Genomic DNA, 18,339 nt, shown 5'->3' with positions numbered 1-18,339 from the left:
TTAAATTGATTTGAGTTTTCTCTGATTGCAAACTCAACATTTTTGAGCTTTTGAATGCTGCTCATACAAAACAAATCAATCTGAATGTTAACTTGAGCTTCAGGGATTAATTAATGGCGGCCATTTAAAGCTATTTTCTGACATTTCATAGGCTGAACAATCAATGGGTCATTAAAGAAAATAATTGTCAGACGTATTGATAATGGAAGTAATTGTCGGTTGCAGCCTTGCAGTGCTTCTGTGGTGGAGTAATACGACCTTGCCTGAGGTTTTCTGAGGGTTCGTTACTTAAGACACAGAAAAATGGAAGCGGTTTGATAAAACACTTCACAACAAACTACCACAACAGAAACTAAACATTTAAGGTCCTGAAACTAGATTTTTCGGCACGGGTCCCTCTTCAAGGCTGGGGCCACAAGGAGGCGGGAGGAGGAACCGTCACAGTTGTCATGTGCTTCTGCGGTTTACATTTCTAACAGATTTGCAGTTAAACTAATTATTTAGAATTAAGTAGAGCAGAGTAAACCCGGGGCTCTTTTTGACTTAAGGCTCTGTGGCCCCTGGGCAGTTGCCCACTTTGCCCGGTTGGTTGTCCAGCCTTGACGGAACATAAATTGCAATTTCAGTCTACTTTTTCCTACTACCTTGAGTTCGGCTTAGAAAACATACAGGAGCATAAACAACTAAGTTTTATCTTTTCTTCACCCAAATAGTTCTCTGTTTTGCTTAGTAAAGCCAGTTCCTGCATTGAAAATACATCCGCCAGTGTCAAAATAGAGAGTGTGTTCTTTTTTTCAGCTTTGACAAAGTGTCCTTCAAACAATCCAGTGGGTTCTTAAATGTTTGTTTTTTTAGCTTGAGAAGTAGGAGAGCGGCCTTAAAACGTACAGTAACAATTCTTCAAAACACCAGAATTGGAGATAAATGTTTTGCTCCAGATGTAAGAACATGGAAAAAAAATAATACAAACTGAGAGGCAACATTTGTATGAAAAAGATGGATGAAATAATTCAACTATATTAAATCAATGTGTAACGATGAACTCTATCCTACTATGTAGAGTATATTATTACATACCGATGGGTTTTTGCTGTGCACTTGACCGCTCCTGTGTTAGGATGCGGCCATCTTGTGTTAAAGGGCAAAGTTAATCTGCTGCCCTTCCAGCCGTCCGGCGGTTTAAAAACGCTCCTTTACTGCTCCTCAGTGGAGAAACGTGGAAACAACAGCAGCATCAAAAAAAAACCAAAACCATCATTCAGATACTGAAGCAAAAGATGCAGATACAGATAAGGGCTTTAAATTAATTTATTTAAAAAAAAAAAAAAAAAAAAAAGGAAAAAAAAAAAAAAAAAAGCATTTCTCCACTGAAGCAGAACAAACATCAAATTTTTTTTCTTTTACTATTGTTTGGAACGTGTACAATCAGAAAACAGACTCGCCAGGTTGCCAGAGCAGAGTAAAATAATCAAGCAAAAAGGGGTCGGGGATCTGGTCTGCCAACACCACAACGTCAACACAGCCAAGAGAGACAAGGAAGAGGAGGAGGAGGAGGAGGAGGAGGGTGGTGGTGGGAGCAAAACAAAAAAGGAGGAGGAAGAGGGAAATGAAAACACAAACATTTAATCAAGTGCAGGTCTGGTTTGGACAAAGCAGGTCTTTTTTTTTTTTTTCATCCGTTCGATTTACAGTTAACAACTTCTCTGTCGGATACATGCAAGGTCAACATCTGGAACTACACTGGGAGATTTCATATGCTTATTGGTTATCTGTGCAAGTATTAAAATATGTAGGTATAACGAAGCAATTTCATATGGATATGTCAGAACAAGGGGGGAAAGAAACAAACGTTACGAAAACTATCACACTGTTTCACTGAACAGAAAAGGAAGTCCACATAAAAAAAGTGAGATTTCAAACTTAGTTACCGAAATGTCACCAACCTCACCATTTTATACTCTTCCTTTAATTAAATTATTACTTATCTAGATAAGTGAAAATACATTTAAAAAAAAAAAAAAAAAAAAAAATCCTATGCTCCACATTTTGAACAACAAAATACTGCATATCTACGTACAGCTGCGATAAAGGAAGGTCAGTATTGTGAGAGGCTAGCTGCCAGAGTTTCAGGAATATTGGCTCCGAGTTGATCCCTTTCTGAATGTCTGAATGCGTTGACTGTTACTTTCCTTAAAAAAAAAAAAAAAAAAAGAAAGAGAAAAAAGAAAAGAACAAGGAAAAGAAAAAAGAGAAAAGAGAAAAGTTTAACCATTGAATGCTCGTCATACTCGTTACTCGGTTGGTCACGGACCGGGGAGGATGTTGTCTGCTGGCTGCCGGAGTCTCCTATCTGCTCTGAGGTAGATGCGACAGAAAGGTGGCGTGCAGCCCGAGCTGAGTCAGGGCCTCTCCCCGCTGGACCGTGTGAGGTCAAAGGTCAGCTCTTAAGGGTTAATTGTTGTTAAGGCTTCCTGTGGTCTTGGGTTTAGTTCACTCTCCTGTTTCAGCGGCTCACAGGGGGACACCTTTGAGTTCATCTTTGTCCCATTTCTTTACTTTGTTCTCAACCCACGTTCCGGTCTTTAAAAAGGGGTGGACATTATTTCTTTCTTTCGATGCTCTAGAACAGATAACCCAAACTGAAAATGAAAAGAAATCCTCTCCATTTGGCACCTCTGGAGTCAGTGGTAGAAGGAGGAGTAACAAAACAAAACGACGGGGACGAGAGAGGGAGGAACCGTGGAGGGAGGAGAAAGCGGTGGTGGTGGTGGTGGTGGTGGTAGGGGGGGGTTGTGTGATGCGTGTGGTTGTACAGACTAGTTGATGTGGCTGCCTTGGTCGTTAGCTGCCGACGAGTCCGAGTCTGCCGAGACGGCCGGGGTCGAAGGGGCCGGGGCCGCCTCGTCCTCCGATTTGATGCGCTTGGCGTCCGGCTGTTCGCCGGCCAGCTGGTCCCCGTTCTGCCGTTTGGTGGGGAGGGAAGCCGAGGCGGAGGCGTGGGCCGCCAGCAGGTGGAGGGGGCTGGCCACAGCTGGAGCTGAACAGCAGGAGAGAGAAAGGAGGAGGCGGGTTAACGGAGGAAACATTTCACTGACATAACTGCTCAAGCCGCGGTTAACCAACATCTGGAAGCAGCAGGCCTGTGGGAAGTGTGGTCTGGCTCGGCTGCCGCGAGTATGGGATAATAAAGTCGTTTTTCTATTCAGTGGAGACGGAGAAAGTGTTCCTTGTTGAACATAAACATAACTGTCAGAGATCTTGAGGTTCACTTGAATTTGGTTACGTCTTGTAGCGCCCATCACGGTACCATTTATTAGTGACCACACGAGCCTAGAGCTGAAGAGACCAGTAGATTCATCATGTAGTCCCGCTAAAATGAATTAAAATTAAAACTACTTTTCAAGAGGCGTCTCCAGCTGTGAAAAGCAACGCCAATGTCCACTCTCGTTTTCGTTTCTGTTTCCATCACTTCCTTTCTTCTACCGAAGTTAGCGTGCTAAGAGGCTAGCCCCGGCCCCGTCCCTTCGAGTAATACTACTCTGCTCTGGTGAGTCGCCGTAGCGTCCAGTCTGCCCTCAGTCCAACATCGGAGGATGAGGAAGCGGCGCCGCCCAGAGCGCGTGTTCTGACCTCTCGCGACGGCCGACGCTCTTGGTGAGCGACCATCACCACCCACCACGTGCTACCGGCAGAGAGACCTTACCTGTAGCACCTTTAACCGATTAGTCGAGAGAATAATCAGTTGATTAATCCGATACATAGAACAATTAGTAGTTTAGGACCCAAATTTAGTATTGTCATTTATGGACGTGGAATTTTATTGTGAAACAAAATTGTCGTCATCAAAAATATGGTATTACAAAGAAGTTTGAATTAAAAACGCGGTTGTGGACGTTTTGAAAAGGACGTTTTTTTTTAATGTAATGCATAATAATAAAATGTTGAAGGCTGTGAGCCTCATTAATATTTAAATGTAGTCTGAATATGTAACAAGAGCCACATTGTTACCCTTTACGCTGTATTCGTTCCACTTCAGGTCCATTAATGTGCGATATAAAATATTCAATGCAAAGTTGCTGGAAGCTCCGGTGAGCAGATCAGCCCCCGACTAAGTTCTGTTTGCTTCCCCTCAGTCAAGACTTACTGACATCCATCCAAAAAGTATTGAAACACCAGGTGTACTTCAGTTTCTCTACTAGCTTCTAATTCAATAAATAACATCCCAATTCTTCGGAATTAGCAGACTCAGAAATCATAATGGAAGCAATAACTACACGGGTTCATCTAATAAAATCCTTGAAAACAACGTTGCTGTTTCTCTGAGGGGGCATTTCCACAAACAAAACGTCCCACACCTGCCGTTCACACTTTTTCCTGCGCGTCTCACCTGAGCTGGCGGGTCCCTGGATGGCAGTGGTGATGCTGTGGGTGCCGTTCTGCGTGATGGCCTTAATGGGCAGCTGGTGCTGACCCAGGGGGGCCTGCTGCACAATGGTAACAGTCTGCAGGGGCGTGGCCGACTGGGAGCTCTGGATGATGCGACTGGAGCCGCCTATAGAGGCGATGGTGGGAACTGTCTCCACTTTGACTGAGAGGACAAAAACGTTTAAATAATTCAGTGACTGGTTATGGATTAGACCGTTAACGCTGGATGGAATCGTCTGGTTAAGACATACTACGCGGTAACGGCGGTAGTGAGCTGACTTTGCACCTCGTACGCGTTAAGCGTTGCTACAACGAGGAAGGGCCGTGAGCCTGCGATGTTCAGCGCTGAAAATCTTTCTAACCGCTCCATCGTCAGGCATTCTTTTGTAAAGTTGATCTTATTTATACAGCACTAATAAATAGTGCCGGGGGGGGGGGGGGTTTAAAACCTGTACACCCTCTGTCCTTAGAGGCTCGAATCAGGTAAGGAAAAAACAAAAAACAAAAAACACAGAAGAAACCCCAGGGAGAGCAAAGAGCAACAAAGGCGGGATCCCAGTTCCAGGACGGACCGACAGGTGACAGACGTCATATGTAGTTACAGTATGAACAATCAGGATGGCGACGTTATAGATGGATTGTAAACATAAATGAACGCTGAACGTATTAGCTTCATATCCATCGCTTTTCTCACTTCATTCACTTTCATTACTGTTCTGCCAAATCAGAAATAATGTCAGACATGAGGTTACATGAACTGAAATCAGTTCGTGTTCGCACACAAACACGGTCATGTGTCAAATGATAGCAGGGCCCAGATGACACAACTGGTTTGGTACCAATACACTGCAGTACAGCTTTCTGTTGTTTGGTAGCCAAGTCGCTAATGTTACTGATGGGAAGTGACAATGACTATGATGTCCAACAGACCGCTCCCTGCTTCTGAGACAAACAGGTTGGTCAAAGTCATAAAATTCTTTGGGTTTCATTCATGAGGAAAACATCAAACCACTGACGCCAATTGCAGGATAAGAGGTGATACAGCAGGTAATGATGCCAAAGGGAAAAAAAGGATTTCCCCGACTCACCTTTGACCTCCGCGTGCTCACCGTTCTCCTGCAGCTCGCTCTTGTTGATGATGGTGGCCGGCTGGGCGATGACGGTGGCGGGGCTGAGGGACCCCGCCGGGATCTGCTGCAGGACGTGGACAGTCTGGACAGCAGGCTGGGAGGTGCTGGTGCTCACCGGGGAGGCCATGGTGTAGGTCACTGGCTTGATGGTTTGAGGTAACTGACGCTGGACTGCTATGAGTACCGGCTGGTTGTTCACAGGCGAGCCTGTCAGACGGAGGAACGGGGTCATAAACGCGAGAGAGCTAGCATCTAATTATTGAATAACACAACTCAAATTAAGGACGTGACATACATGAAGAGTAAACACACTTTCTCAGACATTCAGGGCAAAAGAAAAAGCACTTGCAGCACAGAGTTGAAAAGACAAAGACAGAGGGAAAACGAAAAATATAGCAGCAGAAGAAACAGACCAGAGATGCATCTTAAACTTTTCACGTCTAACACTGCTGCTGAAAAGTTGTGACATGGGCAGACAGGTTCAAGACCTGCAAGTGTTTAGACAGGAGACAATAAAGCAGTCCAACAAGTAACCTGAGTGGCAATAAAATTTAACAACCTTTTTATAGTTTTACAGCTAAATCTACTGATAAATTGTGTTTTATTTAGTTTGCTCAGCACAGATAACCTTTTGAGGACTGGTTGAACACTGTGTAAAAAAAATTAATTAAGACTTTTGGCAGAGCCCTTGACAACCACAATCATATGTTCACCCCCCGAGAGAATTGCCAGAGACAATGGGAGTGATTGTACACCTAACCTCTGACTCGGCAGAGATGGGACGTAAGCCAGAGTCAACATCCACAGGAGCTAAAGCAGCTCCGCTGGAGTCTGAAAAACACTGCTTTAAACCGCCTTGCAAGAGGGAAAGAGACAATCGGACAGCAGAGAGGGACGGTCTTCTACCTGGTGTGTTTTGTGCAAAGCGTGCTTCCTGGATGACCGCCAGCTTGGGCTGGACTGCTGTGGTGGACGCCGGGGCGGGAGCAGAGGAGGTCTCCAGCTCCAGGGGAACCGGGGAGCCCTCTCGTGATAGGCTGTCAGGGGTTTGGACGCCGCTGGAGTGAGCGGAGAGCACCCCCGAGTGATTGGGAGACGCCGGTGCACTCCTGAGACAAGTCAGGGTCGGACAAATGTTAATTACATTCACAACAGAAGAGGTGGCGTGGGTGGTCCACGTGTTGCAGACACGCCCAGGACAGAGAAAATCGAGACTTAAATGGTCTCATCACCGGCCTGGCAAACAATTCTCCATGAAAATGTATGCGACAATTAGCACCATAATACGCAATCGCAAAGGGAAACGCCAACACACAAAGTTGTAGGCGTGACTGTGAGTCTTGCTATGAAATGTTAGCAGATTGTGTTGATGACTCATGCAGAACTATACGTTTACTGGCAGTATACTGAAATCGATTAAGTGTCTGGGCTCACAGTTTTATTTCGTAGGTATTCTGACACCTCACAGCAAAGCTTTACTGTGGCGTACACAACGAGTAATGTGTGGGGCCCCACTCGGTTTTACGTGGGGGCTCTGCTGTTATGGCGACACCAGCTCAAGCACAATTTATTACAGGCAAACAAAACATCCAGATAAAATGCTTCTACACTGCAGCAAAATCGTGTTTCAGTGGGTTCTTCATGTGAGCGATTCTGTTTATGAATCAAAGTAGGAGTGTGTGATGGTGGGACGAAGCCAGACCTGGAGGAGAGGGGTCCGTGTGGGGTCCTGAAGCAGGGGACTCCCCGGGGCCTTCGTTTCCTGAAGGCCTGCTCGATGAGCTTGCCCTCCGAGGACGGGTCTATCCTCCAGAACGAACCTTTGCCTGGTTCTTCCTGCGACCGTGCCACTTTGATGAAGTAACGGTTCAAAGACAGATTGTGACGGATCGAGTTCTGCAACAGAGAAAAGGCCCGAGGAGGACGCTCAAGCAAAAAAGATGCTCTAAACGGTTTTTTATTATGGATGTCTTAAAGATTATGTTTGTGACTGTTTCTAGGGAAACTCTGCGCGGAGGTTTTGGGCAGAGGTTCTTCAGCAGGTCTTTTCCATATGTATCATCATGCTGACAGTCCGAGTGCTGCTCCAACAGATGAACACGAGGCCAAAAACTCACCTGCCAGCCCTTGTCCGCAGTCCTGTAGTAAGGGTAGTTTTTTGTGATGTGATTGTAGATTCCATTTAGTGTGAGCTGCTTGTCTGGAGCCAGTGTTATGGCCTGGACGATCAGCTGTGCATAGGAGTACGGAGGTTTGGAGTCATCCTGTGGAGCAGAGGAGAAATGCAGATTTCATGCGTCACGCGGCCAAAACTTTCTACTAGAATCAGGAAACAAAATGTCCTCATGTCATCCTCTAATAAGAAAATATGTTTTGAATTTCTTCAAACCACCCAAGGAGAGAAAATCATAGAAAAAACAAAAGGTGAGAATGTTCTCCTTCCTATTTCCTGCAGAATCCTTATACTGCAGTCAGGAGTTGCTAAACACAAGAATACAAACAACACCCCCCAACGAGACTGAAGTCATCGTTTGCGTAATGGACGGGGCTGGATATGAATGACATTCGGCGGTGGTCCTCAATCCCGGGACCCGCGGTTTGGTTTTTGACCGTCCGCTCCCACCCCGCAGCAAAGCTAAAACCGCCCGCTCCCGTGAGATTTGTGTTGGGTCCGGCAGAATCCCAAACCCAGTGCAGTCCTGTAGACAGACGTATGTGTCAGAGGTATAAAAATGTTATGTTTTTGTCAGACAACGTTTTTTTTTTTTTTTCACTCAAAATATGTCTGACAAATGTTGACTGACCAAAACATAGCACACGTTAATTCAATGGACAGCATTCGTTGACAGTGTGTAGCAATTTTTTTCACTACTGCGTGTTGGAAACAACGAACAAAAGTCTGAGTTGTCAGAAAATTTTCGTTTTGTTACATTTACGCTATAAACTGTAGGTTAAGTGAGAATTACACGCCTTCCTTGATCAACGGTCCACAGTGGCCAGAAAACAACAATGAGCAACAGAACAGAACGTGCTTCTTGTGTCTGAAATGTTGTGATACGACATGTTCAACACCGGAGGACGTGCGATTCACTTTTCAAAACTACATACTGCTCTGTGGGAGTGTACGGGAGAGCGGTGACAATGGCAGACTGAACTGACATCAAGATTTACGGTGAAATGAGCGATGAAACGTTAAATGAAAGTGGGGGGGGGACTAGTGACTGGGCTACACTTGGTATTAGTCTCACCTTAGGACTGTCCCCTCCGGAGGCCTCTTTGTCGTTCTCAGGCTGCGAGTTGTCGTTTATAAGCTGCAGCTCTGCAGAGCTGACCATGCGACCACCCATCCTGTAGCCCGAAGAGCCCGCGCCCCGCGGGCTGGAGGGGCACGAGTTAGCAGCACTGCAGGGAAACAGCAACACCGTCAGCTGCCAAGACGCTTACTACAAATATAATTTATACTCAGTCAAGAAATAAACAACCGACAATAGGTTTGAATTAAGTGCTTGGAGGTAAACTGCTCTACCTCCCACATTATCTGGGAACACTGCAGCCACTTTAGGAGCCACAATCAGGCCTGAAGCAACGACGAACTCAAACTTTAATCATGTGTGATTATACAGTTAATAGGTTGAATAACCAGGGGATGAAGGGGACTTAATGTAAAGCACTCTCTCTATATTTAATATCTGTTTCAGTTATCGGGGGCCCTGGAGATGTTGGCAAACCAAACAAACAAACAAACACTGAGAGGCAGCAGCTCGGGATTCTCGCATGTACAACACCTGCTGCCGCCTTCATTACTTCGACTGCGTGTTTGTTTGTTTGTGAGAAGTACACACATTCCATCGTTTAACCTACAGGGGAGACTTGTACGAGAGAAGAAAAGCGGGTTGGTCTTTAGCCATCTGGCTGAGATCGGGGGTTGAGAGGATCTGGGAGAGCGAGGTGGAGCCACCTCCCTCTCTGAGCCCTGCAGTCGGTGACCTAAGCCTAAGCTGATCACAGGGTCTTCCCTGCCTTCGTAAGGCTCAGGCGCGGCGCCTAAACCGAATGAACTATGCTGAGATTTCTCTGCCGCTCTGGAGAGAAAGGACACCGCATTGGCCCCGAATATAAGACTATTTTTTTCCCCCGAAAACAGAAAAAAGTGGGGCGTGTCGTGCATTTCCGACAACTGCGTGTTCATCCATTGCAACAGATATTCTTTTTTGAACGGCGACAGTACCAGTGTAACTACAGTCTTTCACAGAGTTTTGCATTATGGTTTATTTGTAGCCCTGTTATGTTGCTAGGTCAGTGAGATTATGGTAAGCAGCCAAAACTATCAGGTGGCTAGCGGAGGATGACAGAATCTGTTTTAGCAGTGTCATTTTGTATGGCGCGCGGTGCGATCACGCACAGAAACGTTAAGGGTTACTTCGGGACACCGTGCTCACTTTATCATTGAGCATATTTGTTTCGCTTTTCTTCCTCCTAATGTCTGAGTTACCGTGAGAGACGACACTCCGCGTTGTCTTTTTTATTAATATCGAAGTTCGTGGACCAAACATCCTAACACACAGTATTTATAAAATACATCATATCAGACTTTGTCCTGGACTTACTCCCATCACTGTCACTCTGATTTTCACAATCCACCAACCTTTCTTAAGATTGAGACAGATATTCAAGGTCACACATCAAGAAATAAGTCCTAAAAAAACCTACTAAAAAAAATAATAATTTTTTAATTATAGTTTCCGATCAGGATTAAACTGACAACTATGATGAATAGTTTTTTGAATTTAGAGTTTAGGTTGAATTAACCTTATTATAATAAATGTTTGCTGCTTTCGGCATCTTTGCTAAACGAACAACCCTCGTCTGTGAGATTGTTTTCCAGACACTAATTTGATGGGGGAAATAATCACTGTGACGGGAGGATTTTGGTCGCACGAAGAAAAGCTGATTGCTGCCTGCTCTAGGTCAGCGAACGCGTCGTTTCCAGTGGGGAGTACCTAATGGTGCCAGTAGGCGATGGCAGGGGGCTCATTAGGTGAGCGATGTTGTCTGGAATGTTGATGGTCAGGGGAGAGATCTGGGGCTGTACTGGTTTCACTGGGGACTCGGGAGCTTCGCGCTTCACTTTCTTCCCACTGGACAGGGCCGTGAATGTGATCTTGATGTTTGTGCTGGGGAACCTGAAAGTGCACCTGCAAAAGGAAACAGACAGAGGATTTAAAAAAAAGCAAAACAAAACAAAACAAAAAAAAACAAGAAATAATAAAACACCGCCCCCCTTTTTTTGTAAAAGTGCTGATGAAAACAGCATTTCAAAGGCAAATCAAATCAGTGAGTACTTGATAACACCACATAAAGCTCTGCCGGGTTAGAACTGCTTGCTGATTCTTGGCCCGACTTTAATTAGCTGAGAGAGACAATGCGTTAGTTAATTAAATTTGAACACTGATGCGACGGCCTGATGAATCATTATAAAACCGCAGAGGAGCGGAGTTGACTGGAAGTGCCTCTGATATGTGCTGGTTTTCAGAGGGAGCGGTTGCCTCCGAGAAGAACAGGCCTAAATTAGACTGTTAAATATAAGATGTGTCAGCGACACGTCAAATATAAAATATGCCTCAGGTGAAAATGTGCAATTCTTTTTAGTTATTATATCCGCTTTACTCCGAACCTTTCCTTCCACAATGACTTTCAACACACTGCAGCAAATAGGGTAGGGACTTGAATGCAGCATTCCTTATGGCTGCTTTGAATTATGGCCCATTGACCTCGACACAATTCGGTAACTCTGCCTCTGGGGTGGATCTACTGCATGTCCTGTGGCCCTCAGCAAACTAGAGTATCATTTAACACAAAACTGAGAAAACTAGCGAGCAGCGCCGAGCTCACAGTTATGACACCGGACCATCTGAGCGGTAACGTGTTTGCGCTTTTTGGATTCGACACCGTCGGTGGAAAAAATTGTGGATAAAAGTGATGGAGCTGAGGTGATGAAGTCAGTTGGCTGACTTGGAAAATAACAGCAGCAGTCACACCACCACAAAACCAAATCTGGGGCTTGTCACTCATGATCACTCAAATTAAAGGGGGCACTCCGCCATCTTGAACTAACAGGTGGGTGTGAGAAACACAGGTACAACTGAAGGCAACAGGTCTGCACCATTGATGTTTATCGCTGATCGATACATAAAAAAAATAAATAAAAAATATATCACTGATGTTTTAGATGGAGAAGTGAGAGGAGATTTTTTTTCCTGCTATTTGATATCCAGAGGAAATAAAAAACCGAAACCAACAAAATGGACTCAGGAATGCGAGGATGCTGCGAACAGAAACTGATTAAGTTTAAGGCTGGAGTTCTTGTAATTTAAATAGTTTGGATTTGATAAAAACAGGCTCCCCATTGGTTTAGCGTAGTCATATATATCAGAGGGTTGAAGGGAAACTGTTAAAAGGAAATCTGGGACATTCGCAGGTACCAGGGAATAGAAGGAACTCCTCTAAATCAGTGTTAGGACCAGGCTGCCCGACACCCTGGAGACGGAGCAGGCACACATTGGTTTTCATTTAGTTAGGGAGTGCCAGGCACAGCAGTTTTGTTTTTTCTCCTTTGCCAGGCTCTCGCAGAGCTGGCATCTGCTGAGAGAACTGTATCCTCGACACTTACATCTCAAATTAGCTTTGCCGCTCACAGGAGGAGACTGAAACACTTCCTGGAGCCAGACTGCCGAGAGGAGCCATTTTCATTATGCATGTGCCCTCCAAGCACCCTTTCAGGGTAGAGACTTCTCTGTGGATCTGATAAAGTTATAGAGGATCCTTAAATAACATCAGAGCATTTCTCAATATCTAGCAACTGTGTATAACTGACAGAGTGGGAGCAGCGATATCTAAATATACCAATAAATTAGAAAATATCAAGAACAATAAACTCCTTTATGTTCTTTCCTGCATTTCACCCTGCTGTCAAACGCCGCTGTATGTTCAAATATAAATACTGACCCACGCAATAAACATTTTAGACTCTGATATGGGAATAATAAGCTTTAGAAATATTACAATTTGAGAGTATATTACTTCGGCAGCACATGCTGATGTTGGCCGAGCATTCCTTAAGGTTCAGAGTCTGTCTGGGTTTAGACTGAGTCATAGTTAACCACCAAATATTCCTCGAAAACCATTACAGCAAGTTTTTAAGCTGCTATAAAAGCTCGTTTTTTTTTTTCAAAAACTCCCTGGTCTATAAACCTGCAACTGGGGCTACAACTAGAGATTATTTATTATCAGTTAATCAATTATTTTAGTAATTAGATTTAGTCAATGAAATGTCAGGGAACATTGAAAAAATGATCAGAATTTGCCAGATGGGATGACTTCAGATTGCTCGTTTTATCCAACCAACACCCTAAAACCCAAAGACATTCAAATTATTGCAGTTGAAATGATTAGTTCATCAACAGTAGTTTAAATGTCCACTATTCTGATCATCAATTAACTGCTAAAGCCATTTTTGAAGCAAAAATGATAAAAAAAACAAAAACAAAACAATACAAAACTCAGCGGTTCCACTTGAACAGATGTAAATATTTTCTGGTTTTCTTTGACGTCTATAAGACAGTGAGTGTTGAAGGGTTTTTGACTGTTGTTCAAAAACAAAAATCACTTTGGGCTCTAGGAATTAAAACAACACTTAGTTGCAGCCCAGCACATTACAGCAACAGAACATAGAAAAGCAGCAAATCCTCTCATTTGAGGATCTTGAACCAGCAAAAGTTTGTCATTTTTTCTTGTGAATGACCAAAACAATTAACGGATTATCAAACCTATTAACCAATTTCCGTATGTTAAGTAAGGCTGTGTATCGTCGTGAAAATCTTAGGTATCTTAGGCTAAGATGATTCCAGAGCTTCATGTCCCATATCCAAACAACATATATATATATATATATATATATATAAATAAAGCATATAACTTGTGTTAACAGGGGCTGATTTTGATTAATTGATCAAGAGAAAATTAATCAGCAACTATTTTGGTAATCAAATTGTTGTATGAGAAAAAAGCTGTAAATATGAGACTAATTTCCACTTTTTTATGACATTTTATCAAAAGAAAAATAATAAGATTAATCAGTATTGAATGTAATTGTTAACTGCAGCATTGGGGTTAACCACTTTTCCACATTCAATAAAATAAGCCAAACTTTCTTGATACATCCGTGCTATGGAAATTTAAATATAAATACATAGTCTAAGAGGTAGCAAAACTTCCCAATTTATGTTAGGAAATATCCTAACAAAGTAAGTACTCAAGCTTGAAAATCTGAATCTGAACAAGCATTTGCTACAAACTTTTTCAATGCGATGGAAACGTTTCTGTCAGTATTCAGAGAGTAATGTTTGTCGAGACCCTGCTCTACCATCCACTGAATGTTTCAACACCACACGCAACACTTTTAATTCAAGACGGGAAGTTTTTAAATTTTGCCGTGTGAGGCTCGTTGCTCGGAAAGCTGCGTTTACGTTACTGAACAGCCCCCATCCACACAGGTAGGCAAAGAAAAAAACTCTTATCAACCCTATTTTTCTCTTGTATGAACAATGAGGCCTAAACTCCAAAACACAGATGCTACGCTGCAAACAAAGCGTGTTCGACTGAAAACCCTTCACTTGATTTTCTCCACCACCCACTCTGCAGGAAAAAAAAAAAAAAAGAGAGAAAAAAGAATGTAAACAAAAGAAGACAGCGAGACAGGAAGGGCACCAACTTGGAGAGAGTTTGTGGGTGCGGGAGAGAACAGAGAAGGGGAGGGAGGGCAGGGGAGGGAAAGATGTTCCTTTCTCTTCGGTCTGTTTACATCACCAAGGAGGAATCCCTGGAATACAAGCAACCTGTCCCCTGGGCCGCGGCTCTGCCAGTTCTCTCTCATGCTGTCAATCTGCCTCTTTAGCTGGACCCGACTTATCAAGGACAGTGAGGGTCGTTAAAAAAGTGCCGTCTCCAGCTCAAGGATTACAGTGCAGCATGCAAGCCCTTCCTATGCGGAGTCTTACTCATGGCGGCTCGAGTAATAAAGCCTGCCGCTGATTAAAAGCTCTTTATTGGCAGTTGGCCTGATCAATATGAGAACCTGAAACCACTGCTGCTCTTTCCTTGTTCCTAATGGTGCCTACATAATGAAATGCATCGGTGTATGTATGATGTGGCTGAGGAGCAGTGTAGAAATTGATTTAGCTGTCAGCCTCAGTATCACCAGGGTGCAGCTGAAGAGGTTTTCATTTTTGTGCAAAAAGCCAATTTAGAAATTGCATCAAGTCAAAGGGAGCATTTTCTTTGTGCAGTACAAAGAAAATGTGGTTTCTCATTGAAGAATTGCACAATAGCTGAGAGCAGGGTGGGAAGTATGGCCAGTGTTGGCTGAGGCTGGTAGGTTTGTTCACATCGCAGGCCACTTTAGCGAATAAAACCACTTCTTCCTGCCAAAATCCCCGAATAAATCTGTCTGGTCAAAATGTAAACAAGCTGTTTTTTTTTTTTTGGTTCATTTATAATTCTCCTACTTTTGGTTTGTAGTTTCAGTTCTGTATATTGACAGTTTTTGCCCTTCTTTCTTATATGTTTGATAATAGCTGTCGATAATAAGAATTTGGTAATCTAACGTTCTCTTGCCTTATTTTAGTTTAATTGATTAGACATTATAAGGCTAAGGACATAAAATCACACACAACTTCAAAATTCTCAAGGACATTTTATTGTTGATTACTCAAATGATTACATTTTTGAAGAATCAGTTACTCTTTTAGTTTATAAAATGTCAATTTTCCCAAGCCCCAACGTGACGCCTTCAAATTGCTTGATTTTCCAGATAAAAGATTTGCAGTCCCATAAAAACAGAAAAGCAGCAAATCCTTACATTTAAGAAGCTGGGGGCAGGAAATGGGTAGAAATTTTAGGGATGCAATAAACAATTATATTCATTGATGATTAAAGTGCTTTTTTTTTATTTTTTATTGTTTGCTCAGTTAAAATGTCAAAAATAATCATGTGTCCATCACAGTTTCCCAGAGCTCGTGGTGGAGTCTTCAGATTGCTTGTTTTACCAGACCAACTGTCCGAAATCGAAAGACTTTCAATTTACACACATATGAAACAGAGAAAGGCATTATATTAATCACACCGTAGAACCTGGAGACGTTTGGCATTTTTGCATAAAAAATAACTTTAACGTTTAATTGTTTCTCAGTATTGCCGGCAGTCACCTTCCTGTTGATGAAATCAGCATCCTAGCGCCACTACACACCTAGAAGAATCCAAGTTAGTATTACTTTGTCACTTTCTTTTTTCTTACAGATTAAATAAAATAAAATAAAATAAAAAAATAAAAATATATATATATATCCGCACCAGCCACCAAAACATGGCCTACCAACCAAACCTAGCAGCACATACATACTGGAATACAAGTGGCAAGTTTAACAGCCTACTGGTAACGTGAAGTAAGGATCAGGGCAGATCTCTCTGTGTGTGTGTGATAAACGCACGTTTTGAAAGTAGCACATTATTAACAATCCTGAAAGTTATACGGTCGCAGGGTGCAGGCTCCAACCTGCACGACACAGCTCAGGCACTTCCTTTTAAAAGCTAACCAGAACCCTCTCACAGGTGACTCTTTAATTTTCGAAACGAACCATCAAACTCAATTTCCTGTTCAACGCACACTGTTCGCAAACAGTTGACGAAATACACTGGCTAGTATGAGTTCGGCCGGTTTTTAATAGAGGCCAAAGGTCCCGCAGGCTCCGCTGTTGTGAGCCGGCAGGGCGGGGACGGGCTGGTTTGTTTACGTTTAGGGGTCGACAGGAGCTTCCATTCACAACTACAGAGCTGCTACAGCTAACTGCTAGCTATCATGTTTGCATGGCCACAAGGGTGAATGTTTACACTATCACGACACGTACATTTCTGGTTTAAGAGTGCCCACTTGATTTAAGAAGACAACGAAGCAAAAAAAAAAAAACACACCCAACAATCTATATCAACAGCAGCGTCCCCACAGTTGTGAGCTAGCTTAGTTATTTTGGCTAACTAGCTCAATACAGACACTGTGGAATGCGGCTAATGCTAAGTTAACCACGGGGGGAGGGTGGGTGGGGGTGGGATGAGGGCAGGCGGCTAATTAACACTGTTGCTAACAAGAATGTCAACAAAGAAAATGGCTTTGGGAACAGGATGCGGAGTTCTTGCTAACATGCTAAAACACGTGGTCCTCTCGACCCTGCTAGCCAACACAAAACTCAGTGTTGTTAACTGTTAACTTTAGCTGCCTGGCTGCTAGCGATGCACCCACATGTTCATCAAGAGGGGGGAACTTACATTCGCGGTAGCTGCAGAGGAGGGGCGCCCCGTCTGAGGAACACTCCGTCTACAAACACCCCGTTTTTACCGAGACACCTCAGGTAGAAATCGCCGCTGCCGGTGCCGTCGTCGCTGGCGGTGAATATCTCCAGATGCCTCCGCGAGATGAAGCTGGAGTGGCCCATGCTCACGTCCACGGAGCCCTGAGACGAGTTCCGGCCGATGGTCACCGAGCGCTTTTTCATCATGTATTCGAATTCACGGCCCTCGAGCCGGGCAACCGGCCCAGACGATCCGCTCACCACGGCCATGTTCGGCTTAAAGTCTCTAAACGCCAAATGCTGGGATAAATAAGACACGGGTCTACGGACGCCCGACTACGGCCCTTCAGAGGCGTGTAAAAATGGAGCAAATCTACAAGAGGGGCATCAAATTCAAAACAGGAATTTAGAGGGGAACATGCGAGGCCAGGGACAGCGGCTCCAACCCACCGCCGAGAGAAAGGGTAGCGGAGAGATCCAACCGAACGGAGCAGAAGGCGGATATGGCTCGACTGACAGCGCCCTCCGCCAGTCAGAGTGGAGCAAGGCGACACGGCCGCCGGGCTGCGGCCAATCGCACGCCAGAATTAAATCCGAGGACACATTCAAGGTCGGTTGGTGTGCAGCTATTCGCGCATATGCCGCTCGGCGAGACGCAAAAAGCGGCGCGGGCACGTCCGTGCGCACAGGAAAGGAGTGGCTCGACCGCTTTACACGTGCACCCAGTCAGCGTAATCAACGCGGGGGGGGGGGGGATGATCGATGATCTACGACCACGCGTCGGCATCGCCGACTAGTCGCGTGTCCGAACCGGGAGTCGACCGGCTGTATCGGAGCAGTCCGCGGGATTTTAGCTCCCCGCGGTCTCGCCGTCGCAGCAGCGCACAGCCACAGGGGCACGACGGTCTTCCCTCCTCCACTACCGACTCCACGCCTGGCTTTGCGCGCTGCCCCCTTTGCAGCATCTCGCTACGTTGGTGAAGACGAGGTCGGACGTCTTTCAAAAATGTCATCGTTAACAGATCGCTAACCGGACAAAACAAACAAACAAAACAAAACAAAACAAATGTTAGGCCTGCTTCATTTTACCCTGGCGGAGGCTGCAGGTGTGTGTGTCTGTGTGTGTGTGTGTGTGTGTGTGTGTGTGTGAGAGCGTGCGTGCGTGCGTGCGTGCGTGACCCCGATGCGTCCGCGGGCCTCGTCACCGTGAGGCCCAGTGACTCTGCCATCTGTAGGCCACTTGTTTGTAAACACGGTCCGCGCGTGTGCGCGTGCGCGCGCAACACCCAAGGCCTCCGTCGGGACAATAACAACCGCAGAGGAAGGCGCGAGGCGACCGTCGGGCGCTGACACGCGTGGAGCGGGGGCGAAACCGAGGCCGGTTA

At 44.7% G+C, this 18,339-nt stretch overlaps 1 protein-coding gene across 1 annotated transcript; it reads right to left on the bottom strand.

Annotated features, from left to right (window-relative positions):
- Nucleotides 1–1,367: 1,367 nt before the first annotated feature.
- On the bottom strand, nucleotides 1,368–17,594 carry foxk2b (forkhead box K2b). Its single transcript, XM_040158113.1, has 9 exons — nucleotides 16,932–17,594; nucleotides 10,556–10,750; nucleotides 8,804–8,957; nucleotides 7,673–7,819; nucleotides 7,258–7,451; nucleotides 6,462–6,664; nucleotides 5,514–5,762; nucleotides 4,388–4,588; nucleotides 1,368–3,037 (listed from the first exon to the last, which is right to left on the bottom strand). The coding sequence occupies exons 1-9, from the start codon at nucleotides 17,222–17,224 to the stop codon at nucleotides 2,817–2,819; spliced, it is 1,857 nt and encodes a 618-aa protein (XP_040014047.1). The 5' UTR covers nucleotides 17,225–17,594; the 3' UTR covers nucleotides 1,368–2,816.
- Between the last annotated feature and the right edge of the window lie 745 nt (nucleotides 17,595–18,339).

Source organism: Xiphias gladius, chromosome 3, assembly GCF_016859285.1.
Source record: "Xiphias gladius isolate SHS-SW01 ecotype Sanya breed wild chromosome 3, ASM1685928v1, whole genome shotgun sequence".
NCBI classification, from domain to species: Eukaryota; Metazoa; Chordata; class Actinopteri; order Istiophoriformes; family Xiphiidae; genus Xiphias; species Xiphias gladius.
This window is presented reverse-complemented; position numbering and strand designations above follow the sequence as displayed.

Bases quoted from the DNA above. Each gene is read 5' to 3' on its own strand.
- foxk2b (XM_040158113.1), bottom strand. From the start codon at position 17,224: ATGGCCGTGGTGAGCGGATCGTCTGGGCCGGTTGCCCGGCTCGAGGGC. The intron at 8,958-10,555 runs GTACTCCCCACT...GTTTCCCTGCAG, and splicing joins TCGCCTACTGGCACCATTAG to TGCTGCTAACTCGTGCCCCT. The intron at 6,665-7,257 runs GTCTGGCTTCGT...GACTTGTCTCAG, and splicing joins CACGGACCCCTCTCCTCCAG to GAGTGCACCGGCGTCTCCCA.